Source organism: Zootoca vivipara, chromosome 3 (assembly GCF_963506605.1).
Source record: "Zootoca vivipara chromosome 3, rZooViv1.1, whole genome shotgun sequence".
Classification (NCBI taxonomy): domain Eukaryota; kingdom Metazoa; phylum Chordata; class Lepidosauria; order Squamata; family Lacertidae; genus Zootoca; species Zootoca vivipara.
In genome coordinates this window covers 41,069,659-41,096,390 of record NC_083278.1, presented here as the reverse complement: position 1 = coordinate 41,096,390, position 26,732 = coordinate 41,069,659, and the positions used below count along the sequence as shown (strand labels likewise).

Here is a 26,732-nt window from a genome sequence, read left to right as displayed (position 1 = left end):
CTGTGGCACTGTAGACCTCCTCCTCTTCCTTTCTTTCTGGAACCTCTTGGCTGCCTTCTCCCTCCACCCTTCTGTCTAGTGTCTTTTGTGTGATTTCCTCCCCCTCCCTCCTGTCAGCGTCTTGTGTTGGATGTGTGTCACGTCCTCTGAACCTTGGGCTTTCCCTAAAGTGCGAGAGCAAAGACCTTTGACCCACGGGATGGACCTTCCTCGCTGTAGGTACTTCCCCCCTGAAGGTGACAGGGTTGATCTGTGTCAGAACCTTGAAGGGCCCCAGCCTTCTGGGTGCCAGCTTCTTCCCCCTTCCCCCCATGGGAAGGCCTTCTGACCACAGCCAGACCCTGTCCCCTCCATGGAAGACCTTCTCCAGTCCCCTGTGATGGTCTGCCCCCTCCTTGTAAGCCTCATTGCCCCTTGCCACGTCTCCATCCAGTTGTTGGTGTACTGTCTCCCTCCTCTCACCCCATGCCTCAATAGGTGGTCCCCCAATCTCCCCCTCCCCCTGCTCTGGGAAGGCTCTGGGGTTTCGCCCAAGACTGGCCTTACTGGGTGTGAGCCTCGTGAAGACGTGTACTGCATGCCCCTCCGTGGGGTTGTCGTGATATTGCTTGAGAATTTTCCCTCTGAGGGAGTTTTGGGGCATACCCAAGGCTCCATTGCTAAAGAGTAACCCCCTCTTTCTCTGCAAGCCCTTCCCCTGCCCCCTCTCCCTCCCTCAAGTCCCTCCCTATGTTCTGGGTAAAAGTGTCCTCTTTGGTGAGTTTGCTCAGTTCCTCTTCCTTCATCCCCGTCTCTGAGGATTCGGCTTCTTTCATTTTCACGATGGCCACAGTGGCTGCGCTCTCTCGGTGTTCTCCTCCTTTCCTGCAGTGCTCCTTGCCGTCTGCATCTCCAAAGGTGAGATCTCCCCGGCGCTGGCTGCCCACAGGGTCATTGTCCATTAAGTCCAAAGCTAGCACTTCTGAGTGCTTGTTCACTGTCATCTTCCGAGAGGGGGTCTGTTGCGTGAACTCACCCTCCTGCAATTCCCGGCCGCCTACGGTCAAAACGCTCATGGGCAGCTCCCTTGGGAAAATGGGAATCTGATTCTGCTTAGCCAAGTCCACCGATAGGAAATCGTTGCTGCTGCCCCTGCGGAGAAGCCCGACTGTCTCCTGGGTCTGGCCTCTTGGCAGCTGCAGACTCACTTCCATCTCTTTGTCGTGCTGTGGGGCTCAGTTGTTGGTGCTCCGCCTGGCCCCTCCCCTCCTGATCTGGCATCCAGGCTTGTGTCTGTGCCTGCCTGCTCTCGCCATTCCTTCCTCTGGGGGCAGTGTTCCACCAAGTGGCTGGGTGCATTGTAAAGGCATCTCCCGCCTTTCTCTTCCCTCTGTTTTCCCGCGTCAGCGTTTGAAAGTACCCACGCGCGGGCTTTGTCCCTCTGCATCACATCTGGCTGGAGGGGTCTGTGCTGGGCTGCAGCTGCCTCCCCGGGACTGTATGGGAACTTGTGGCCGCTGCCTTTCCCCTCCGTCTGTCCCCTCTGCCCGGACTCGCCTCTCAGCCTCCTGCACTTCCACGCCACCATGCCTCTCAGCCTTAGAGCCAGCTTGTGCTGAGGGTCGCCCTACAAAGCGCTGGCCCGTGGTGGCAATCAGCTCCTCAGCCCTCCTGAGTGTCCTCTCTGCTTGTCCAGCCTCCGCTCCTCCGGCTTGGCTGTGTTCAGAGCTGCTCAGTTCAGTAAGCCTGGCTTCCCCTGTGCCCGGGTGCCTACCTGGTGCTTGAGCCGTTCCATAGTTGCAGGGTGCTGGCTGCAGCTTGCTCTCTGCTGCTCCCCTCACGCGTGCCAATCCTTCCTTGGCATTTCTCTCTTCCGATTTAGATGCTGCCACGTTCCCAGGTCTCTCCCCTCGGGGTAGCCATCAAAAGATTGTGGGCTTGCTGTCACAGATGGGGTGTTGGCTACTCCCGAGTAAGCACTCCACACATCCTCTGGATTTTCATAGTTTTATTGTGCATGCTATATACAGTGGTGAGATGTCTCAAATCATGTCTGCTCTGCATGGGGGCAGAAGCCCACAATGGCGTCTCGTGGGCTCTGACCCCCCTTTTAAGACTGGGCATCCAAATGCCCCTCCTCCTTGCTCTATGGGTCCTCCGTGGTCCCAAACCAGGCTCCTGAGGTGCCGTTCTCCCTCCTCCCTCCTTTCCAGCCCCTGCTGAAGCTAGCTCCTCCCCTGCTTCCCTGCTACCAACCTGGAGCTGAGCCACCAGGACTCTGCAGAGCCCTGGACCCGTCTTAACCCTTCCTGTTCCTGATTTGAACTCCCAGACTTGCTGCTGCTCTCCCATCTGATGGAAGTAAGCAGAGTGGGCTGCTCTCTGCAAGCCCTCTCTCTTACAGATGGGAATTGCAGTCCAGTAACTTTTGGAGGTCAACAGGTTTCTCATTCTTGAATTACCGTATTCTGCAAACTAAAATGGGGAGAGACTAATACCCTATGATAAACACTGAAACTAAGCTCAGCTTCATAATAGATGATTGTTGACAGTTATTTAATTCTAAAATAGTCCAGGGGGTCCAATGTTCCTTCAAGTCAAACCCACTGATCTGCAAGTTCTTCCTTTGAACACAGTGTGCCTGGTGTCTGACTGTCTTCACATCCTCAAGCAGATTCTGTTCTTTATTATCACTTCACATGTACCACATTGAGCCATAGGTTTTTTTTGAAAACAGGTCCTGTAGCTATGAGACCTGGCTGAAATTAAACCCAATCCTTAACACTTGTGTGGGGCCTTTTCAGGGATCACGACGGTACTGACCATGTCTACCATCATCACGGGCGTCAATGCCTCTATGCCTCGAGTTTCCTACATCAAGGCTGTGGACATTTACCTCTGGGTCAGTTTTGTGTTCGTCTTCCTTTCGGTGATAGAGTACGCAGCCGTGAACTACCTGACCACTGTGCAAGAGCGAAAGCAGAGGAAGCTGCGAGAAAAGGTGAGAAGCACTTCCTGCACACCTGACTAATATATAAGGGGCTAGTGAATGCGAATGAGGAAAACTGACCCTTGTGTGTCTGTGTGTGTGTGAACAATTTTTGTCTAGAGCATTCAAGCTGACTCCGAATCCCTGACACCACAAAAGCAGGAGTTGGTGATAGTAGGAACAACAGAGGGAAGGAAACTAAGATCAGAACTGGGGAAGTCTGCAACCTGGGACTTTGGCAAAGACAATATAGGGAGGGTAAGAAGGGGGAAATTCAGTATGGCATTTCACTGTGTTTGCTGCATTGTTTTTAGGTACTCCTGATGAATTATGACGAAGCCCTGACCAGTCAGGTGCTCATTTCAAAACTGGATTCAGCCAATATAATAGTAGGAGCTAGACACTTGCAATACAAAATATAGACGGGCCTCTTGCGTTACACAGAAGTTGTGGCTTCTGTGACTCTGTAGCTTTGCTTTTATGTTTTCATTGTGTCTTCTGAATTGCATACTGCCCTGAGACTCCTGCTACTGAAGGGAGCTTATAAATGACCTTAATTAATTATAATTTTATAATTAACTATTAATTAAGGGACCAGAACAGATGCATGAATGGCATATGCATCCCATTAGCACTTTCCATGTCACGTGCAAAGGGGTAGCTCATGCATCTTTCCCACAATTAAAAAAGCAAACCAGAGAGCCACACATACAGCCAATGGGAATCTGATCAGGTGGATCTGCAGCTGAACCACACGATCCTCACTTGGGGCCCCAGTCAGCTGGCTTGACATATCATTTTATGCCAATGAGGATACACATCCTCATCTGAAGCCGATGAGTTGTTGTGTTTGCCACTTGTGTGAATAGAGTTGGGTCCAGGCTGCTGTGCTATTATGGCGCAATGGCGCTCGCCCCATTGCGCGGATTCAAACCACCAACTTTCCGATCGGCAAGTCCAAGAGGCTCAGTGGTTTAGACCACAGCACCACCCACGTCCCCCTTGACGATGAGGATGGGATGCTTCTGCCAACCTAGCAGTTTGAAAGCACACCAGTGCAGATACTGCTGCGGTAGGAAGGTAAACAGCATTTCCATGCACTCTGCCTTTCGTCACAATGTTCCGTTGCGCCAGAAGTGGTTTAGTAGTGCTGGCCACATGACCCAGAAAGCTTGTCTGTGGACAAACGCTAGCTCCCTTGGCCTAAAGTGAGATGAGCACCGCACCCCATAGTCGCCTTTGACTGGACTTAACCATTCAGGGGTCCTTTACCTTTATCTTTTACCTTGCTTTTATGGCGAGTCATATATTGTTGTTAATTGTAGGAAAAGGAAAAGTATAATTTGTGTGGTCACTGTTCTGAGTTCTACAGTCATTTATATAAGTCAGTGTTACTGTATAAAAAGAAAGGTTGTCTTTAACTTCAGCTATTTTTCAATCAAATTTTGATTTGGATGGTTATTTGAGCTGCAGACTTCCAGAAAATAAGAAAAATATGGTAGTTAAAGGATCTCCCGGATGCCTATACAATTGGTATTGAACCTTTCCTGCAAGGAAATGTAAGTCCAAATGGATGCAAAAATTCAGAATTAAAACATTGTTATCTTATGTCACACAAATAATATTTTTCACCCTGAATTCACCTTTGCTTAACCCATACAGGGTTTCATGAGCAGATGGATAGTACACCTGTATGGGTTTAGCGTGTCTTTATAATAACTTTGGGAAACTGCAGAAAAAGAGAGAATACAATTTTCAGCTGCAACATTAATGCATTCTCTGTATAAAATCAAGGTGTAATTTTTGTCCCCTGTTCTGTTTTGGCAATGCCTGAGTTTTCATCTGCCTTTTATTGTTCTCTTTTCTCAGTTTCCATGCACGTGTGGAATACCTTCTACAAAAACTATGATGCTGGATGGTGTTTACAGTGAATCCGATACCAATAGCCTAGAAGAGTACCCAAGAGGCCAAATGGTGGCTGAGGAGGATAAGGAAGACAAGATGGTGGTCCATTTGTCCCTGAATAATGAGTCTAACTCATCAAGGAAGAAAGGGCTGAAGGGACATGTTAGCCTCCGTATCATGCAAAACACACATGCCATTGACAAATACTCAAGAGTAATATTTCCAGGCACCTATATATTTTTTAATTTAATATACTGGTCTGTCTTTTGCTGAATATGCTAAGGCAGTGATTTTCCCAGGAGATGTTTTAAAGACTACTGTGAGTTTCGAGGCTTTTTGGCCTCTGAGAAAGCAATCCCGTCCTGTTGCACCTTTGGAGTGTGAGTGTGTTGGAAAGGAGGCACTGCAGCACACAGTGCTATTTGGAGACCGTTCACCTGTGCCAGTTAATTTAGGCTTCCCATTCCTTCTTAAATTTTTGATAGTCTTGACTTTCATACTTGAAAACATGCACCTGTTGGCTTTGGATCTCAGTCACTGCATGTGTCTTTTACAAGTGGGTGCTGGCAATAGGATGGCCAGGTCTACACTTTTAAAAGGGATCTGGAGTAGATTGGGGGTTTGCTATGAAATGTTGAAATCAAGGGAAACTGCTACACCCTTAAGGGGAATGTGGTGGTTTTTATTATAAGGGGTAGCAAGCTGACACCTGTAGGGTTTGTATTTGCAGCTACTATGGACAAACCACCCAAGATAATCTGCCTGATAAGAAAGAGGGGCTTCAGATGGTGACTGAAACTGTCTTGAAAACAGCAGGTTTTCTTAGGATGCTGTTTAAGAAGGCTGCTTTTACAAGTGAGGTTGTACATGATAGCTAGGTTGTAGTTGTTGACCCCATGGACCAGAGCCAGATAGCTAGGAATCCCGGTGTATTTCCACAAGCACTTTTTATCTTTCTTCCCTCCTCGCAAACTCCTGTATGTTGCGGGAGGAAAGTTACCTTCCCTCCCCCCCCCAACATCTTTACAATGATGTGTTGACTTTTTCAGTCAGGGGTTATACATCTTCTAGGCTAGGGATTCAGTGGACTAAATGCTATTGTCTTTTGGGGAAGTAGGGCTGCCTAGGTGAACATAAAAGATTATTTCTTGCAACATAAGGGTCAGATTTAGGCAAAGCTCTACATTTTGGTACTCTGGTTTTTTCTTATTTATTTGAATTACGGTAGAGACAAATAACATTGGAAATATGAACCTGAAGCTCATTCTGAATGCAAAAACAGCAAAGAGTGGTGCCTTAAAGGTGAACAGGTTTGTTGTGACAGGACGTTTTGTGGGCTCATTTTTGTCAGATGTAGGAAATATTATCTTCAGTTATGTAATACGCACACATAGGAACACATACAGAGAAAAACAATTTTGTAGACAATAATTCTGGGCTTTTCTTAAAGGAGGAAATATATAATGAAGACTCCCGTGTAAATATTAAGAGGGGGATATCAAAAGCTGGGAACCATGCAGGAAATGGAGCAGAGAAGTATCACGATATGTAGACTAATTTATCTTCATTACTTTGCAATATATAAGTACCCCACTCCAGAGATCCTTGTTTGTAGTAGTAAGAAAGGACAAAGGAGAACCCTTGAATTAATCTCCACACCCTTCAACAGATATTAGAAGCTTGTCAGAACTGACATTAACCAACCAGTTGTGTATGTACCGTAACCTTGTGTGCTGGTCCTGATTTCTCCCCATGCTGCAATATTTTGCACATGTGCAGGATTGTACAAAGAAGGGCAATTCACAAACAGAAGCTCATTCCTATATGTAATTCATAAAAATAAAAACCTTTGTGAGTCTTCCTCAATTAGGAGGAGAGAAGGATTGCATCTTGCTAAACTTCCAATATAACTTTGGGCACATTATTGTGCAATTCCTATACATGTCTTTGAACCCCTGGGCTCAAAGAGGCTTACTCTCAGTTAAGTGGGTATAGGGTTGTAGCTGCACCACATTGTGCCTTAGTTTCCCCATCTGTAAAATAGGGGGTGATGAACTAGCCTACCTCACAGGAGTGTTTTGAAAGCTTGATTGACTAAGAATGATTTCTAAGACAATTCAGATTCTTTTTTAAGGCCCAGTGTTAAATGTAGGGTGTTATTTTTATAATGAATATATAGGTTCAGTTTGCATATCACAGTAAGCCATAATTAAAGGTTTGTGGTGAACATAGCAATCTGGGCTGTCTTGCTCCATTCCTTGCTAATGCATAGAGGATGCAAACCTAAATCCCTGGCATAACATTATGTCTGAACCAGGGATTGTGGTTTATTCTTGACCAGCCAAGTACAAAACCTGGCTTATCATCATGATTTGTTTAGAGCAGCAGTTGCCTTCAAAATGGTTTGGTGCTGCTTACCTGGCTTCCCAATGTGGAGGTCACTGCATGGAGGGTCAAGACAGCTGACAGGTTGGTGCAGTGCAAGTTCAGCATCAGGACAAATCTGATTCTCACCAACCTCCCTGCTGCTTCTCCCATCTCCTTTTCAGTTACCATCAACAATCTCTGTGTTGGTAAGCCATCCTGTTCTGCCCCACTGACTGCAGTGGTTTTGAGTGAAACAAATAATGATCCCTGGTTTTTATGTAGTGCTAAGCCAGAGACCATGGTTTGTTTCTCCCCAGCACTATGGGAGGAGAAGAGCAGGTGTAATTGATTCATGCACAGTAAACCATGGTTCTGGTTTACTGTGAAGTGCAGATGTGGTCAGTGTAACGTAACTAAGCAGCCTGCTGCTAATTAGTACGTTAATGCAAAGTATAAAGAACTACCATGAAAACTGGTTTCCTATACATCAGGCATGTCCAAAGTCCGTTTCGGGGGCCTAATCAGCCTGCTGGTCGGTTTAATCCAGCCCCTGTGGCAGGTTATTTCCTGGGGTAAAATCCTTAAAAAGTTCAATCCTAAAAAAAGGTCAACAACTTTGGTTGGCCCTTTGGTCAGCCCTTATGGCCCTTCACTTCATCAAATCTGGCCCTCTTTGAAAAAAGTTTGGACACCACTGCTATACATGAATCATTCAGAGTTTTCAGGAATAATGGGGCCAAGCTAGCCATGGTTTGCCACAAGCAACACGAGTGGATTTGCACCAGGGATAAATGTTTTCCGTGATAACTGTAATAAAATAGTGTACATTACAGGTTAATTTAACTTGCTGTGTAAATAAATATATTGGCTACAGATTGCTATTTATTTTTACAAGCTCTCTTGCTTAACCTATCTAGTGGCAGGAGAGAGTTATTCAGATGCTACATTCTGCTTTGTCTACATGATATCTCATTTAAATGCTATGTAATGAACTTTGTTCTGAAGAGCTTAGCCTTAGGTAACTTAATATGCACATGTGCATGTATAGAATATAAAGCTACCGGTAAGTGTTTCTAGCAGATGGAGTTATGTGTCCTGGACACGGGTACAGATCTGGGATTGTCAGTTACTGAAATGACAGTCTTGAGCAGAGACATAGTATCGTTTGGCAGCTCTGAGACTGTATTTGCTGTCTCTGATTCAAAATTTTAGTTCAATAGTGGATACCAATAAAGAACAAGACCTCTTAATTTCCATGCATTTGTGGTCATTCAGCCAACCTTTTATCAACCCAGGCAGTTTCTAGACAGGAGGTTCCTTGGGATATGACCCAGTCACTGATCTTGCATTGCAAATTATAAGTGAAGTTGCAACGGACTTTCCACATTCATGGGACTATTGCACTTTTCCAATCTGTACATCTCACTCTGTTCTGTTCACAACAGTGGCCATGGCATAGTTGCTCTGGGTGGGGCCATTTGCAGCTCAGCACACATCGTTGTGAGTGCCATTTTATTACCTCACTTTTTAAATTTACCTTTCATGATCACTGGAACACTTTTCTAGATACTGTAAATGTATTAGGGTTGCCATATTTCAAAAAGTAAAAACACCCCCCAAAACATTTTGGCAATAATGAATATTGATTAAAATAACAAAAACTGGGCCATAAATTTAATCACAAATGTGTGCTGTGAGCTGTGATAGGTTCACTTTCCTAATATGTCACTGCCTATGTCAAAATACTGTCCTAAAGGAGCACAAAAGGCCTCCATGCACCTGAAATTTATCATACTTTTCTGTTCTGAAAACCAGAAGACTTTCTGTGTTCAAAAAAAAGATGCAAGAACCACAGAGAACATATAGGGCTGAATGATTTTTCTTGTGGCTGCCCTATACAAACCTAGAGAACGTAGCATCACAATTCAGCACAAAATAGCTTATGTGAAACCACCCTCAGCCTCAAAGAGGCATGAGAGACTTGAGTTCAAATCTTGCCTCAGTCAAGGATTCACCTTGACACCTAAGGAGAGTTCACTCTCTTTCTGGTCAGTAAAATAAGGATAAAATATGAGGATGAGGAAATGTCATTCGTGTCTTCATGCTTTCACCTCGAACTTATCCTGCAAAAAGAAGAACACTATTGCATTGTTGATCAAATCGAGCGGTTCCATTTATTATTCTGAAGCGTCTCTGAAATGGAAGTGTCTGGTCCAGGAAAACGGCAGGCACAGCAGTCCTACTGAACAGCTTGTGACATCTCCTGCTAATCTGCTTGCAGTTTGCACTCATATGCCCATCTCACGTGACTCAGCTATAAGCTGACAGTCACAAGGGCAGAGCTGCGACCCTGCTGAGGCCACATTACTATCCACGAAAGTAAGTCAAAGATGACTTTCCTCCCGCTCTGAGCACAACAGACCCTGCCATGCCATTCAGAGTCATAGCAGCCTTAAGCTGCCTGCTTCCTTTGGAAAAGTCTTTCTCTTTTTTTGAGAAAGATAGATACAGTCATACCTCGGTTTAAGTATGCCTCGGTTTGAGTATTTTCAGTTTAAGTACTCCGCAGACTGTCTGGAACTGATTAATCCACTTTCCATTACTTTCAATGGGAAAGTTCCCTTCAGGTTAAGTACGCTTCAGGTTAAGTACGGACTTCCGGAACCAATTACACTCATATTTCGGGTTAAGTACACTTCAGGTTGAGTACTCTGCGGACTCATCTGGAACAGATTAATCCACTTTCCATTACTTTCAATGAGAAAGATCGCTTCAGGTTAAGTACAGACTTCCAGAACCAATTGTGTTTGTAAACCGAGGTACCGCTGTATAACCAATGATAGCCTACAGAAATACTATTAAGGCATGTTAAAAGGAGCATAAGGTTGGACATATTCACTGAACTTGTTCCAAAACAGGTCGGGGGGGGATGGGTATTCTTGTAATGTTTCGGAATTTATTATACAGTATTTTCATCCCAGTTTCCAATCAGCAACCAGCTCCTAATGTAGCTCATAATTAAAATCCAGTATAAAATGTAGCCAAAGACCCTGTTCCACACTCTGAAAATATCCAGCTCTTGATAGCTCTCTTCCAATCATAACACTCAAGAAATGTCCAGCTATTTCCTGCCTGTTGGAGAAGAGGTCACCCTGGCCATTCTGGGCCATTAGCCAATAGTCTGCTTAACAAAAGACATGACCAGGCAAGCATTCATTGCAATGCAATGAAAGACAGAATAAAACACTGTTTTGCAGCATAGCCTTAAAAAGTTATGCTTGCTATTTTTTATTTTAAAGAAATCACTTTTTGATACAATAAACAGCTTGGTTTTGATCTACACAACCAAAAGAATGAGATAGTAGAATCCTTAGGTGGTACAGTGGACTGTAATACTTCATTCAGACTACTCGTGGGGTGTGTGACATTTTTAAAAAATTATGTACTAATCTATGTGCAAGCTTTCTGCAAGTTAAAAAAGCCCCTCACAGAAAGAGACTGTATCCAAACTCCCTCCCTGCTGTTGCTAGTTTTCTAATTTCAGTTTTATTTATTTATTTATTTAAAAAACCCAAACTTACAGGGGCACTGAAAAATGTGACACACAAACATGCCCTACACACAGTCTGAAATGATAAAGTGCATTCCATCATGTATGAACCCTTTCTTTCCATTACAGTACCTCCTCATCTACTGCATGTGTAGACCAGACCGTTGTGGGCTTACGTTAAAGAGAGTGGGGAATGGCATAATCCTTGTGTACACAGAAACTCATCTAAACTGAAGTCGACACATTTCTAGGATGTGTCCACAAAAGCCATTTAGTGTGGAACTGTCACACTTTGTTCACTCAACTTTTTCTTATACATGATGTCTGAATGTTGCCCTCCTCTATTTTCTCTGCTGTTCTTCTGTCTTTTCCCAGAGCACTGAGCATTCTATTTTTGTCTGTGTGGAAATACAGTGGTACCGTGGTTTAAGAACAGCCCTGTTTATGAACTATTCAGTTTATGAACTCTGCAAAACCGGACGTAGTATCCTGGTTTGTGAACTTTACCTTGGTCTAAGAACGGAAGCCGAATGGTGGAAGGGCACCGGAGGTGGGAGGCCTCATTAGGGAAAGCGCGCCTCAGTTTAAGAACAGTTTTGGTTTAAGAATGGACTTCCGGAATGAATTTAGTTCGTAAACTGAGGCACAACTGTATTGGAATCGTAGGTAATCACAGATGCAGATGCTTTTTGTATGTAGACAGAAATAGAAGCAGGTGTAGATAGCAACATCAATTTATTTCCAGATAGTTAGCAAAATGCACTCATAAAATGGTACATTAGTGGGCATCCATGATGGATAGCGGACTTTAAAATATGTAGGTATGTGTGTTTCTACTTTTCATATCTAGCTCTATCTAGATAAATTAAGTACAGTATGTCCTGTTGCCATGTTAAGGGAGGGAAATAAACTGTCATCACCAACTGACAGTTGGTTAGTACAGATTAATTCTAATGAAGACAAAAACTCTTTATGTAATGTAATGCTTTTGGCTCTGGATCAAGAGTTGCAATCATTCACCACTGCAAACCTTTAAATCCGGCTTTGTTCCACAGGGGGGAAAGCCCCCTAAAATATCTTCCCATATCTACTCTTCAACCAAGAAGAGTGGGAGATTCAAATTTGACCTGTAAATAAATAGGCTACATTTTGCCAGAGAAGTGATGCTATTTTATACTCAGAGATATTTGGAGTAATCAAGTGAAGTAGACAATAGTCTTATGGGGTCTTTAAATGGTGATGTGTATCATTTCACTTCAAAATGTTGTAATGCAACCTGTCTGCATTTGGGGACCCTCCTGCTTATCTGCTAAGAATCATAGAAATGTGGAGTTGGAAGGTATCCCAAGGGTCATCGAGTCCAACCCCCTACAATGCTGGGATCTCAACTATATCATACATGACAGATGGTCATCCAACAACCTCTGCTTAAAAATATCCAAATAAGGCACGTCTAACCCCTCTCATGGGAGTCTGTTCCACTGTTGAACACCTCTTACTGTCAGAAAGCTCTTCCTGATATTTAGTGAGAATCTCACTAGGGCCAGTGTGGTTAAGAGCAGTGTGGTTAAGAGCAGTAGACTCGTAATCTGGGGAACCAGGTTCACAACTTCGCTCCTCCACATGCAGCAGCTGGGTGACCTTGGGCTAGTCACACTTCTTTGAAGTCTCTCAGCCTCACTGACCTCACAGGGTGTTTGTTGTGGGGGAGGAAGGGAAAGGAGAATGTTAGCCGCTTTGAGACTCCTTCGGGTAGTGATAAAGCGGGATATCAAATCCAAACTCTTCTATTCTTCTTCATTTCTTGTAACTTGAATCCATTGGAGCAGGAGCAAACAAGCTAGCTCTATCTTCCATGTGACAGTCCTTTAGATATTTGAAGATTGCTATCCTATCTCCTCTCAGTCTAAATATACCAAATTCCCTCAACTGTTCCTCATAAGGCTTGGTTTCCAGACCCTTTATCATGTTGGTTGCCTTCATCTGCACACCTCCCAACTCTTCACAGAGAAAAATGCCAATTCTTTTAACAGCTAGTTCACCGATAACACCAGAGAGCAAACAAATATCCACCCCCAAAAATGCTAAAACTCGACAGGAGAGAACCAAATTACTTACTAAAAAAAAAGACACTGCCTCTCCCCATATACATTCCCATTAAGTGATGCATTTGGGATGGCAGGTTTGCACTAAATGAAAACTGATGAACAGGTCAAACTAGTCTTCTTGTAAAACAATGGTCCTAGCTGGCTAAGCTAAGTTCCAACATCAGCTTTTTAAAGGGTGAACCATGTTGCCAAAGTGACAACTAAGTAACAGTTCTTTCCAGGAAGGGGTAGGAATTTCCACACCAGCTCACCTGACTGAGAGAACATCATCTTGTAAGTTAGAAGAACAATAGCCATAGTCTGTGTGTGAGTTGCGTGATGCTGAGAGCTCAAGAGACACAGAGAGAGCTGCCCTGCCCTGTGCTGAATTCAAAACCACTGCTAAGATTCCCTTAATGGGGAAACAAGACTTGTTCGGGTTGTGAGGCCTTCCACTGCCTATGCTCAGGTTGTATATATGTGTAAATAAACCATATATAAACTCTGGGTAAGCATTGGAACCTCTGGAGTTTGTAGCCACTCAGAGACTGGGATGTGTGCAACATCATTCTCCTCAGGCTTGGACACAGAGGGTTGTAATACATAGTGGTGAACAGCAAAAATCAGGTGTCTTAAGTAAGAAGTAGCATTTCTGCTGGCACGAAACCATTATTGGGCACGAGCATTGTTTACTGGACCATTTAAAAATATGAACTGTTCTTGAATCATGAGCAGCGTGTCAGCCTGACAAATGATCAAGAATGTGAAGATAAGCACTGACAATCTCTTCCTATGGCCCAAGATGAGAACTGTTGCAAATTCTTAAGGTGTCACTGAGAAAAGAAACTGAAACACACACACACACACACACACACACACACACACACAGGAAATGAAACAAAATGAAAAAAGGGCATATAGGATGTGCTGGAGGGGTTGCGCTCTAGTTTCTTACTTTTACAATTAGAAACTATGGGAGCTTCAGATCAGCTAAAGAAAGAGGAGTAGAGCTCATCCCCAGTGGCGAACGGCGCCGCTTGGCTGCCCGGGGCGGCACCCCCTGGGGGCGGGGCAGGGTGTTGCTCCGCAGCGCGCATATGTCCTGACACATCACGACGCGCCGCCAGCATGAGCGGCCGGCGCGCTCTGAAGCAGAGTGCGCTACGGAGTGGGTTGCCGGGCGCTGGCGGTGGCAAACCGCTCCGTAGCGCGCTCTGCTTCTTCCTGCTCAGGTGGAGGAGGCAAGGGGCGAGTCAGGGGCCAGGGCCCCCGCGCACTGCCCCCGCCAGAGTGGACCTAGAGGCGGCACGTCCCCTACGCCCCTCCCTTGCTACGCACCTGCATATCCCTTGCATTTTTAGAACAAGGACAAAGGCCAGAAAACACATGTGGCACAGAACTGATGGTGGCTAATCACCTAACAGTTAAGAACTGGACGTTAGCACAAACTCTGACCACCAAGTGTGAAGTATTTTAAAATGTGGGGAGTACAATGGAAAAATAAGATAAGAGCCAGCCCAATTTATATCAAAATCAAATACAAAAGCATTGTGCTTTACCACTGAGGGAAGAGGGCATGTACTTGCTTTTATTGACATTAGCAGCAAGGATACTAGTGGCAAAGCAAAATGTATTTACTTTGAAAACCTTGTATTGGAACAATAAACACTAGGGCAGTGAATGTACCCCCTGATCTGGTTTGGGGCCTTATTTGTCATCTCAGATTAGGCCCAGGATGACAAATAAGGCCTGAATTGGGCCCTAAACAGTAGAAATTAAGATCCTTTCAAACTCAGCAACTTTTTTAAAATTACAAATATTGTTCTTTATTATTCTGTCCTGTGTGATTATTACATATCAAATAAACTGGCAATATTCAAATACTTTAACCTAAAAGGCTTGCTATTTCTCTCTACCAATGTATTTAGTAGCGCTATGCACCAGCTCCAGACAAATTCAGAACTGAATCGGGCTGATTTGGGTTTATCTGGAATTGCCTGGAGCAGTTCAGATCCACTTGGAGCAATCCAGAGTTACTGAACCCTATTTAAGTGGACAATTTAAAACCCTAATTAAATATAGGCCCCTGATTCAGTTTAGGGCCCAATTCAGGCCTTATATTTCTACTGTGGGCAAAATAGCCTGGCCAGCAGCAACAAGAAATTGTGTGGCACACTTTAAAATAGACTGTATGAAGGCAGCCTATCATGTACGAGCCAGCTGGTCTTAGGAAATGTGTTTGTGTGTGGAGGGAATATAAGTCCTGGAACAGTAGTGTCCGTTTGAAGGAGCAGCAGGCACTCAATGATAAGAGCAGCCTTCAGAATATGTAAACAAAGCAGCATTCCCAGGCACATTCCCCCTGCTCCCCACTATGCAAATGCAAGGAGCACAAGGCACAGCCACCACTTTTTTGTTAAGCCTGGGGCAATCTCTGTCCATGGCTATTTCACTATGTCTACAAAAATGGGAAAGGAGAACTGGATCAAATCCAAAACACCATTCGCATTGCAATTATAAGAAACAGAATGACCCAATTCTGTGTGTCGCAGCAAATGAATCTGTAACAAGGGAGAATGACCTAGCCTATGGAGGCAGGGCAGGGGTGCTTCCATGGTTCAGCATAAGGCCTCCACACAAGTTACAACTGTCCTGATTTATCAATCACGACCCTAATTTTTCACGCTTGACCCTGGTAAATCGCCATTTGAATTTTTGCCTTTTGGGGAAGGCTTGCTGACATTTTTTTTTACTGTTAATTGCTAGTGATGTCATTCTTCAAGACTGCGCTCCCTCACCAAAATCTCTAGATGTCTCAGAATGAGACAACAAAAATCTCTAGTGTACAAGCATGTCAGAATGTGTTTCAAATGTGCATATATGCACATTCAGGAACATAAATGATAAAGCTTGACATCTCTCTCTCTCTCTCTCTCTCTCTCTCTCTCTCTCACACACACACACACACACACACACACACACACACACTGCAGCTGCTATGGTATGTTTGATAATTTGACAATCAAATATCCTACTAATCTCCGCTTCCTTATTTTGCTTAACCCTCCCCAATTCCTTCATTTTTTGGCTCATCTTTTTTTCACAACAGCTTCCCTGCCTACTTGTTCTCCCTAGAAACAGCCTCTATCTTTCTTATGGCCACATTCCTCTCTCTCTTTGACAAGGAAATATGAGGCATAAAGAAAGGAAAACGGTGTGTGCAAATATAATGTGTTAGATCTTCTAGACTAGACTAAGGGAGAAATCCTATGGACCAGAAGCTGGCATAAAACAAGCTGATGCAATTTGCATAGCTGTCAAGTCCTCCCTTTTTTTAAGGGAAATTCCCTTTGCTAAATAGGCTTCCTCACGAGAAAAGGGAAAACTCGACAGCTATGAATTTAAGCTGGCACAAAGTTATACCAGATCCAAACTCTGTTTAGCAGCAACTTCTCCTCTGCCTAATTGTGGCAAACCATAAAAAATAGCATTTTATGTTGGGTTGCCAGGTTACGTGACCAAACTGGCAGAGTTTAGGATCCCCGTCTCTGGTTCTGCTCCAGCCATGTCCCCAGAGCACCCACTTTGGGGGACTTACATCGGCCTTGGCTCAGCAAGTGAAGTCCTGTTTGAATCAGGAAGAGTAAGTTATGGAAGTGTATCTCTGACTGAGCAGGGGTTGTGGACTTAAAACTAGTTGAGCCTGACTGAATTAGAGATCTAGTGTATCCTATGCGTCTCATCCCAGGAGACTTTGCCATAGGATTCCCCTCTGTGAAGGAATCCTATGGCACTTATAACTGCTGTATAGGGATGGAGGGATTTGGTTCAGCTCACATTTAAAGGTTAACCTACCTAATTCACTCTTTCAAAAATAAGATGTCCACCAATACATAACCATCCTTCAAAATCCGCAAATGTGCATACAAAAACCCATGTGTTAGTGGAGATAGCATGCCAAAGCGCATTATATATGGGGAAAGTGCTTTGCGAAGATTTTTGTATGTTAAGGGAAGTTGCACTAAAATGCTGGTGCATTTTCATGAGGGTTATAAAAAAAATGATATGGAAATGTTGAAAACCAAATTTAAAATTAGAAAAATGAGAAACAGATAAAAAACTGAAATGGACAAATCCACCCATTCTTATGCCTCAGTAGAAATGCATAGGATTGTGTCATTAATAAAACTTAGGTCCCATTGAAATCAAAGGGACATTGGGGATGGCTTAAATTTCAGTGAGTGCAATGGTAATTAGGAGCAGCTAGCTAAGTTTGAATCTAGCCCAATGTCTCTAAAAATAATTATTAACCTGCTTTATGTTTTCCCTCCCCTCCCTCAAGTTTAAATCATTTTTGCATGCCACTGTCATAGCACAGGAATATTTTAAAATAATTTGGGAGATAGAATTTGCACTTTTATATTTGCTCCACTAGGGGGAAATAAATACACACACATTTTTCACCAGACTTAGAACAGTCCGCTTCTGTTGGATATGCATTTAATATCTTCTAGCAAGGCTCTGGGAGGGCATCTCTGGGGGCATAGGACAGACCAAATCTCCCTCTCCAAACCTTGAGCTATAGGTTTTAGGCGTTTAGTTCTAAACCACTAGAGACTATTGATTACTTTCAATAGTTATTGTCACAGTACAGCATCATTTCATATCATTTTATATATACATCCTTTCCATAAACAGTTGCTTCCCAACATTTTCAGCTACTGATGAAATAGAACACCTTGGGGAGGGGCACTTCCTGCCTTGTATGTATCCCCTGCCTCTGCAGTTGCCTTGGGCTACCCCAGAGTCCTCCTACCGTAGTTCAGCTCCAAGATGGAATTAACATCTTGCGCTGGGGATTCCATGGAGCATGAAATGAACAATTCCCCCTAGCAAAAGCTGCAATGCAAGGCACACCACTGGTCTGAAAGATGGCCAGCTGCTCAGGTCTGCTGCTTCTTCAGGCAGCTTTGCTTGAAGGCCATGTTTCTTCTTCTATTCCCAGGGTTTATTGCCAGTTCATTAGAATTTCCTCAGTGAGGTCAGGTTATGTTAAAACGACTGCCTTTGTGGGCTGTTGGCTATCTCACCAACCTACTTTTTTCCTCTTCTTATTTCCTGACTATTCTGACGCAGACGCAGACACACAGAGAGAGCACATTTTTCCATAAGAAAATTAAGCTATCATTCCGAATTATCTCTGCTAGCAAAATCTGATCATTGTACAGTAAACCCAAGCAGGTTCACAGATCCTCAGCCTGACCTTCTTTGGCAGGGTAAAACAAGAACAGATGAAATCATGCAGAATATGAATGCTGCCTTTCCTATAGCACAAATCATCTACCTTGTTACAGTTGTGCAGCAGCAATCCCTTTCTTATCGACATCTGGCAGTTGCATCCCCCTTTCTGATCTTTCTATTTTTAATATAGTCTCTCTCTCCCTCCACCTCCTCTCCCTCCGAAGATTAAAAAATCTCTCAGACATTGCTGAGTTGTCCACCTTCTGCTGAATCATCAGTTCAGGAAAGCACTGCTCTGCCTCACGCATCGTAGGAGACCATGTCTGCTCTGCAAGCAATATGGAGTATAATGGCGAATCTTTACAGACTAAACATAGAAGTCAAGGATCAAGCAGAAAGATTCTTTAGCCTGCTTGAAAACCAGCTTGATCAGCAGACTCTCATAGGGGTTGGAAAAGGCTCCTTTCCTAGATGCTAAAGGAGTCCTCCCTCCCAGTGCTTGTGGCGGATTTTCATTGGGACCATGGCACAGAAGGGTTAAACTCTTCCTCCTCAGCTTCTCAGGTCCAGAAGCTGCCTCCTACATCCCTCAACCGCTAGTTACTTTTTTAAAAAAGCATTTTTCTGGAATCAAATAACATGGAAATAAGTGCTAAGCATGTGTTATATTCCATTAGTTCTCTGGAAGTGGCTATTATGGGACCTTTATGTGGAAGGTCAAATATAATGCGAAAATTGACAGTCGGTGAAATGTCAGGGATATGTGGCCATTTGGAGGCTGCTCAGAAAGCCAATTCTCCAGTGTGCAACCATGCCACTACAAAGCCTGGCCCTCACTAAGGCTGTGTACACACTCCTGTTTATTCTGTGTCCAGTGCACTCCCACTGTTGGTTTGGGAAGTAGTGTACACACATTATCTGCAACAATCCATCTCTCTCCTATCATTTCTTATGAAATACTGTGTTTTGATATGGTTTTCCCCGCAAACCAGCTTTGATCCAAAAAGAACAACCTTGCTGTGTAATATGTACGCAACCATAGTTGCTTGTCACTGAAACTCACCTTTCTTTTGCATCCATCAGTTTCCACTGCAGCTGTGGCTCTTACTTCTCCAGCTAGAGACAGACAATGCTTTTTAAAAAAAATAAACTCCAGGTGCCATTTGGAATATAGGATACTGGCTCAATACTGTCTTCAGTTATGGCAGAGGTTCACTTTATGCATTTTAATTAATTCATTTAAAAACAGTCCATTTTCCACCATGTATGTCTCAAAGTGACGTACAACAGTAAAACATACAATGCACAACATTCAAAGTTCAAGAATTTAAAATTGCAAAAAAGAAAAGAGAATGAGAGCGGGGAAAACACGCCTGAGAACCATATACCAATATTGCAATTGCCACTCACTTCTTCATTCACCTGGGACATGTGTAGGGAGAAAAAGGCTGGATAACCTAATCAAGGGGAGAGTTTTCAAATGCACATCAAGTAGCCATACCCACCTTTGTGGATGGCAGGATCTCGAACAAATCTAGATTAATAGAAACATGTTGAGGATGAGCAGGAATTATGTAGCCTACAATCTCTGTACACTTGCTTATGGTTTCTAGCCTTCTCTCAGAAACTGGCTAATTCCTGTTATATTATTTAAAGTACTGTAATCAAATATTCTAAGTTCAGCAGCAGAAGAGTCAGACAAGGAATGCTGAAAATCAGTGAAGCTGAAAGATAATTTTGGCTGTGAGTGAGTATTTATACAGTGTCTAAGGTGGGGTGGTGCAGCAACTCCCAGATCCATCCCCTGGCAGCTTCTATTAGGGTTGGGAATGTTCCCTCTCTGAAACCGGAGAGGACCCTGGAGTGCAGAATGATGCAAATAGACTGGTGATGGGTACAGACTACCATCAACACATGACACTGGTGTTTAAAGACCAGCACTGGTTTCCATATAGCCTTCACTAACGTAGGCCCAGGACACCTTAAGGACCACCCTACGCAGTAAACTGCAAGTCAGTCACTGAGATCATTAGGGGGATCATTAGGAGTCATGCTTTGGGTGTTGTGGGCCAAACTCTATGGAACTCCCTTCCAAAAGAAGTTAGGCAGGCACTGTCCCTACTGAGTTTCAGGTGCCTGGTCAAAGTGTATCCTTTATCAAGAGGGTTAAGTAGCTTGTTTTCCCTGAGTTTTTTTAAAATCAGTTTTTAGTAAAGATTTTGTTGTGTTACAAAATAAACAAGGAAAAGTAAATATAGTGTCTCCACTTTCAATTCATAGTCTTACAGTTTGTTTACATTTAGTATGAGACACTATTGTCCTAGACATTGTGCAACTGGGGGAAAAGTGAGGGGGGAGAGAGGGAGGGGGGAGAGAGGGAGGGAGGGAGGGGGAGGAGGAGAGAGAGAGAAAGAGAGATTTGGGGGGGGGGGAAATAATGATCTTTTGTTCTATTGTATAGTGTTTAATTACCCTGTCTGCTTTCCTCACAGAAAACAGTACTACCGTAACTGTCAGTATTCAGTGACTATAACTAACTCTTTAACTTTGCAGTAAAGGGCGTACCCACACTTAACTTTCCTCTGCTGTTTCCAAGCATGTCCTGTGATTTAAAGCTCTGTGCCCTTCTCTTTTTGATCTGGAGCTTTCCCTGTGGAAAATTTACACTTTAATGACAATCTGCAGAAAACTTGAAATTAATGTTTGCTCCAATTCAGCTTTAGATTGGACACAGAACATTTAAGCATGGACCTCTGCATGGAAAGAGCAGACAAAAGGCAAGTGTGGATAAGCCCAAATTTATTAAAGGTACCATATTGTATATGGTACCCTGCTTATTTAACTTATATGCAGAATTCATCATGCAAAAGGCTGGACTAGATGAATCCCAAAACGGAATTAAGATTGCCGGAAGAAATATCACCTTTTAATGAGGGTGAAAGAGGAGAGCGCAAAATATGGTCTGAAGCTCAACATCAAAAAAACCAAGATCATGGCCACTGGTCCCATCACCTCCTGGCAAATGGAGGCAGTGAGAGATTTCACTTTCTTGGACTCCTTGATCACTGCAGATTGTGACAGCAGTCACGAAATTAAAAGACGCCTGCTTCTTGGGAGAAAAGCAATGACAAACCTAGACAGCATCTTAAAAAGCAGAGACATCACCTTGCTGACAAAGGTCCGTATAGTTAAAGCTATGGTTTTCCCACTAGTGATGTATGGAAGTGAAAGCTGGACCATAAAGAAGGCTGATCGCCAAAGAATTGATGCTTTTGAATTATGGTGCTGGAGGAGACTCTTGAGAGTCCCATGGACTGCTAGAAGATCAAACCTATCCATTCTGAAGGAAATCAGCCCTGGGTGCTCACTGGAAGGACAGATCCTGAAGCTGAGGTTCCAATACTTTGGCCACCTCATGAGAAGAGAGGACTCTCTGGAAAAGACCCTGATGTTGGGAAAGATTGAGGGCACAAGGAGAAGAGGACGACAGAGGATGAGATGGTTGGACAGTGTTCTCGAAGCTACGAACATGAGTTTGACCAAACTGCGGGAGGCTGTGGAAGACAGGAGTGCCTGGCGTGCTATGGTCCATGGGGTCACGAAGAGTCGAACACGACTAAACAACTAAACAACAACAACAACCATATTGTATCAGTGGCCTGTTATCATATCCCATGTGAATGATCAGAGGAAGCACTTTCTGAGGCTGAAGTTGAGAACTTAGACTCATGAAGGAAAATTTATTCAGAGAAAACTAGAAAGCAGGGTGGGGGACTTCCAAAAGCTCAGATTTGACAGCACTCTTGATGCCAGCCTTGGGTGTCACCTTGAACACATCTCCCAACATAGCAAGGACTCGTATTAGCCAGTACAGTTACCGTACATTCACTTGCCAGGCTCCTTCAGAGAGTAATTCCTGGAGTTTATTGCGCAAGTGGAGAGTTCCTAGCACAGTCTGATAGAAGACAAGAAACTGAAGAACTGGCAGATGGCATGAAAAGGAAAGCTGTTGGTGAGAAAGAGCAGCCTGGAGTTGAGAGATTTACAGTAGAAAGGGTGTGAGAGAATGGGAGAGCTGGTAAGAGACAGAACGAATGAAGCATCTTAAGGGGGAGATGGAGCATTCTGGAAGGGGTGGTCCTTATTGGAGGGAGGGGGGAGAGAATGAATGAAACAGGGTTGACATAAGGGACAGAAGAGAAAAGGGAGTTTGGGTATTGAGGTGCAGAACAGGGTCTGTGGGAGTTGAGAGACAAAAGTGAAATTGAGAGGGAAAGGATGAAGGGAGGGGAGTGTGAGGGAGTAACATAAGGGAGAAAACAGAGGGCCTGCTGTTTTTTGTGAGGGTGCAAATAAACCCAACTAAATATTTGTGAGGGTGCAAAAGGTTACAGTGACAAAAGCAAGATGGACAACAGCTGCAGTGCAAGGGCAATGTTGTCAGTGTTTTGTGTGGAGATGTAAATGAAGTATCTTGGTTTGAATGCTGTTGTTCTTTTAAACAGAGCAGATCTGAGCAACATCCGGCCGCATTAGCTCATGTTGGCATGTGGCCAATTTTCAGGAGCAGCATTTGAGATTTCTGCTTCTTGACTGCATTCTGCCTTGCTTATTCCCCTTTCTTTATACAGTATACAATCCATTTAGGGATTTACACAGGCTTAGATGCACATGAACTATATTCTGCCTCTGTTTTTATTTTTGCTCTGGTTTCAGGAGACCTGGGGTCATGAGTGTTGTGGCATTTTATTTTCTCCTATAAAAACTGCTGGGAGAATTATAAGAGAAGATAAACTGCTCCAACCATTCATATACGTATTGAGAGATACCCCTGGTTTCACTCTATTTTAATGTAGCCTCTGACTATCCCCATTTAGTTTTGGAAAGCCCCTGAAACAGCCAACAATGGTTTTGAATCTGCTTGCAGCTGTGCAGATATCATTATGGCACCCCTCTCCAAATAACGTGTGTGTGTGTGGGGGGGGGGTTAAATGAAGAGCAGATGTCAGCAGTAAAAAAACAAACAAACCAAACCCATGACCACACAAATATGGTAAAACTGTATCAGACAGGCTGGGGATGTGGAAATTATTTCCACGTGGGACAACAAATGAATCAGTTCTGTTATAGCATCCCTCATTTCAAGCACTTTGATTGTTCCTGACCTTGTAAGCTTTTGTCCCTATAATATTATTTTGTCCAGGGCTGGGAGCTAAGGTTGAGTACAGAACGAGATAATACCACTGCATTTTCAAAAAGATAGCTTGCTTCATATTCTTATCCTAGGTTAAGACTCTCAACTATTTTCTTTCTACAAAAATGCCATCTGCTGGTTATTTTACTGAATTTATTTATTTCTAGGGCTGTAAAACATGTATCGTTTTTCACCTGAGCATCCCATGGCATTTCACTCAAGATGTGGAGCCGATAATGCCATTTTTCTCCCCCAGCAACTTAGATTAATTAGAACCAGATAGTGATGCGAAATATAACAGGAAAGAGTTTTATCACTGTACTACTGTATCAAACAAACAAACAAACAAACAAACAAACAAACAAACAAACAAACTGTACTACTGTACGGTATTATTACAGAGATATATGGAAGTCCTAGCACAGAGGTGGGGAATCTGTGGCCCTCTGGAGGTTGCTGGACTCCAACTCCCAACCACCTCAGCTAGTGCATCAGGGATGATGCAAATAGGTGTCCAAAAGCAACCTGTGATGAGTAAGAGATTCCCCATCCCTGACATAGGTAATAAGGCACAAATAGAATGAATATAGAGACTGCTGATTCCAATTAAATTTTCCTGGAGTATAGAAATGGAGGAATAGCAACATGTAAAATGTGGACTATTTCAACAGTGATATGTTAAAATATATTGTCCCTTTCAGGGAAAGGAGATAGAGCCTTATGAGGGTTTTCCCTCCAGGAGGTACCCAGCTTGGGGGCTTAGTACTGTGGGACCGAAATAGATGTTCAGGTAGTAGAAGCATTTTCATTGTGAAATTTATAACAATCCGGTTGTGATTCTTATGGTATAAGAGGTACTTGACATTGGATTTCCTTCCCCTTCTGTTATGGTTGTATGTATGGAAGTTCCTGCTTTTACAGTATGTATAAAATAAAGGCAGGAGGGAAGAGGAATATTCCATGCCAAGCACACACCAGCCATGCATGCCTTTAAGATTACAAGACTCAATGTAATTCCCTCTTAGGAGGGCTTACTACCCGGCTTCTCTCTCACTTGCAGCTTGTTCAGAAGGCTGCAGCATATTGGGTTGGTGATCTGAACCTGTGATGCTTCCCCATTCCTACACAACAGAAGAAAGCCAGCCTTGGACACTTGACTGCTCTAAGTGAGATGTTAAAAATAATACTATCACTCCCATTTCCTGGCATAAAACCACAAAGCTGAGAATACTCCCTCCACACCCATAGGACCTGATCCTCTGGCTTCTCCACACTTTTCAGAAAATCCAGGCCCCAATGGGGTTCAACTGCACTTTTGCCAGTGCCTACAGAGTACCTCTTTCTCTTCCTGCCTGCATGAGGTCTGTCTCAAGACCTTAATGACTTATTTTATATCTAAACTGCTCTTCAAATTGCTAACTTGTGGTCGACAGAGCAACATAGTACATGTCTAAAAAGCTGAGGGAATTAACAATCTATGCAAGAAAGAAAACAAGGGAGCGACTCAGAGAATTGTCGAGTTGGAAGGAACCATGAGGGTCATTTAGTCCAATCCCCTGCAATATGGGAATCTTTTTGCCCAACGTGGGGATCGAGCCCACGACCCTGAGTCTCATGCCTTGCTGAGTGAGCCAGCTTGTCATGAGAACATAAGAAGAGCCCTGCTGGATCAGACCATAGGCCCATCTAGTCCAGCATCCCGTTGGTCAACCAGATGCCTATGGGAAGCTTGCAAACAGGACCTGAGCACAACAGCACTCTCTCCATCTGTACTTCACAGAGACTGGTATTCAGAGGTATACTGCCTCCAACACTGGAGTGTTAAGAAGTGTGCAGTTTGCACACAAGCCTGCAATTCTCACAGGCAAACCTGACACTCGGCATGAAACCTGGAAGCACTCCAGAATTCATGCAAGAATTGCAGGCTGCACACTTTATAACATAAGATAGAACAATGTCATCATAACTAGCAGTCTTTCCGTTCATGAATTTGTATAAATCCCTTTAAAAACTATTCAAGTCCCACTATTTCTTCTTGGAGCAAATTTGATTGTTTACCTATGAACTTTGTGAAAAAGTTCTTTCTTTTATCTGTCCTGAATCTCCCATTCAGCTCATTGTATGTCCATAAGTTATAGTATTATGTCAGGAGTGGGAGAAAATCTCTCTTTCTCTTTACCCACATCATGTATAATCTTATTCACTGCTATCATATTTTTTCATTTCATTTATGAATCACTTTCCACGAGGCATCCCAAAGCCATTTGAAACATCATATGCACATACATACACATACACAGAAGCCTCCAGTTAAGGTTGAACCCTTGAGCATCCCGGGGCTGTGAACCTGTTCCTTACAGGTAAGTGCAAGCCCACCCAGGGCAGGACATCTCCCCACTTCCTGGACTCAAGAACTTGGGACACATGACACCTCTGTCTTTTCAGGATTCAGCTTCAATTTATTGCATAGCTGCCAAGTTTTCCCTTTTCTCGCGAGGAAGCCTATTCAGCATAATGGAATTTCCCTTAAAAAAAGGGATAACTTGGCAGCTATGATTTATTGGCCCACATCCAGTCCATCAGTGCCTCTGGGGACCAGTCTATCACCTCAATTGCCTCTCCTGGTCCAGATGGAACAGAGATAGAGTTGGGTGCCATCTGCATATTGGTGGAACAGTCATCAGATGCAGCAGCAGTACCTGGAAATTCAACTACAGGTAGGTAGCCGTGTTGGTCTGAGTCGAAGCAAAATAAAAAAATTCCTTCAGTAGCACCTTAAAGACCAACTAAGTTTATATTTTGGTATGAGCTTTCGTGTGCATGCACACTTCTTCAGATACACTAGAAACAGAAGTGTCAGACCCTATATATATACAGAGGGTGGTGGGGGTGGGTGGGAATGGGAGATGGGCTGATGGGAGTGGTAAACCTGTAGATGGGTGTTAATGGCTGCTGATGGCTGCAATTAGTCCTGGGCTGAGGTGCTAAAGAAAGCTTGATCATGCATAATGAGATAAGAATCCGATATCTCTATTCATCCCAGGTGCTTCCATGGTTTTAAGCTTGGTAATGATTTCCAATTCAGCAACTTCCCTTTCCAGTCTGTTCCTGAAATTTCTCTGTAATAAAACAGCTGCTTTGAGATCTTGTATAGAATGTCCTGGGAGATTGAAGTGTTCTCCTACTGGTTTTTCGGTCTTATGGTTCCTGATGTCAGATTTATGTCCATTTATCTGGACAAACAGGCCAAACCCTACGCCAAAGGATAAATGGACATAAATCTGACATCAGGAACCATAAGACTGAAAAACCAGTAGGAGAACACTTCAATCTCCCAGGACATTCTATACAAGATCTCAAAGCAGCTGTTTTATTACAGAGAAATTTCAGGAACAGACTGGAAAGGGAAGTTGCTGAATT

General features: G+C 43.6%; 1 protein-coding gene across 1 annotated transcript in view; it reads left to right on the top strand.

The window, feature by feature from the left end:
* Positions 1-9,503, top strand: part of LOC118082254 (gamma-aminobutyric acid receptor subunit rho-2) — a 29,608-nt gene extending 20,105 nt beyond the window's left edge. The window contains exons 8-9 of the mRNA XM_035109399.2: positions 2,784-2,980; positions 4,838-9,503. Coding sequence (XP_034965290.1) covers positions 2,784-2,980; positions 4,838-5,146 — 506 coding nt within the window. The 3' untranslated portion in view covers positions 5,147-9,503. The remainder of the gene's footprint in view (positions 1-2,783; positions 2,981-4,837) is intronic.
* The last annotated feature ends 17,229 nt before the right edge of the window (positions 9,504-26,732 follow it).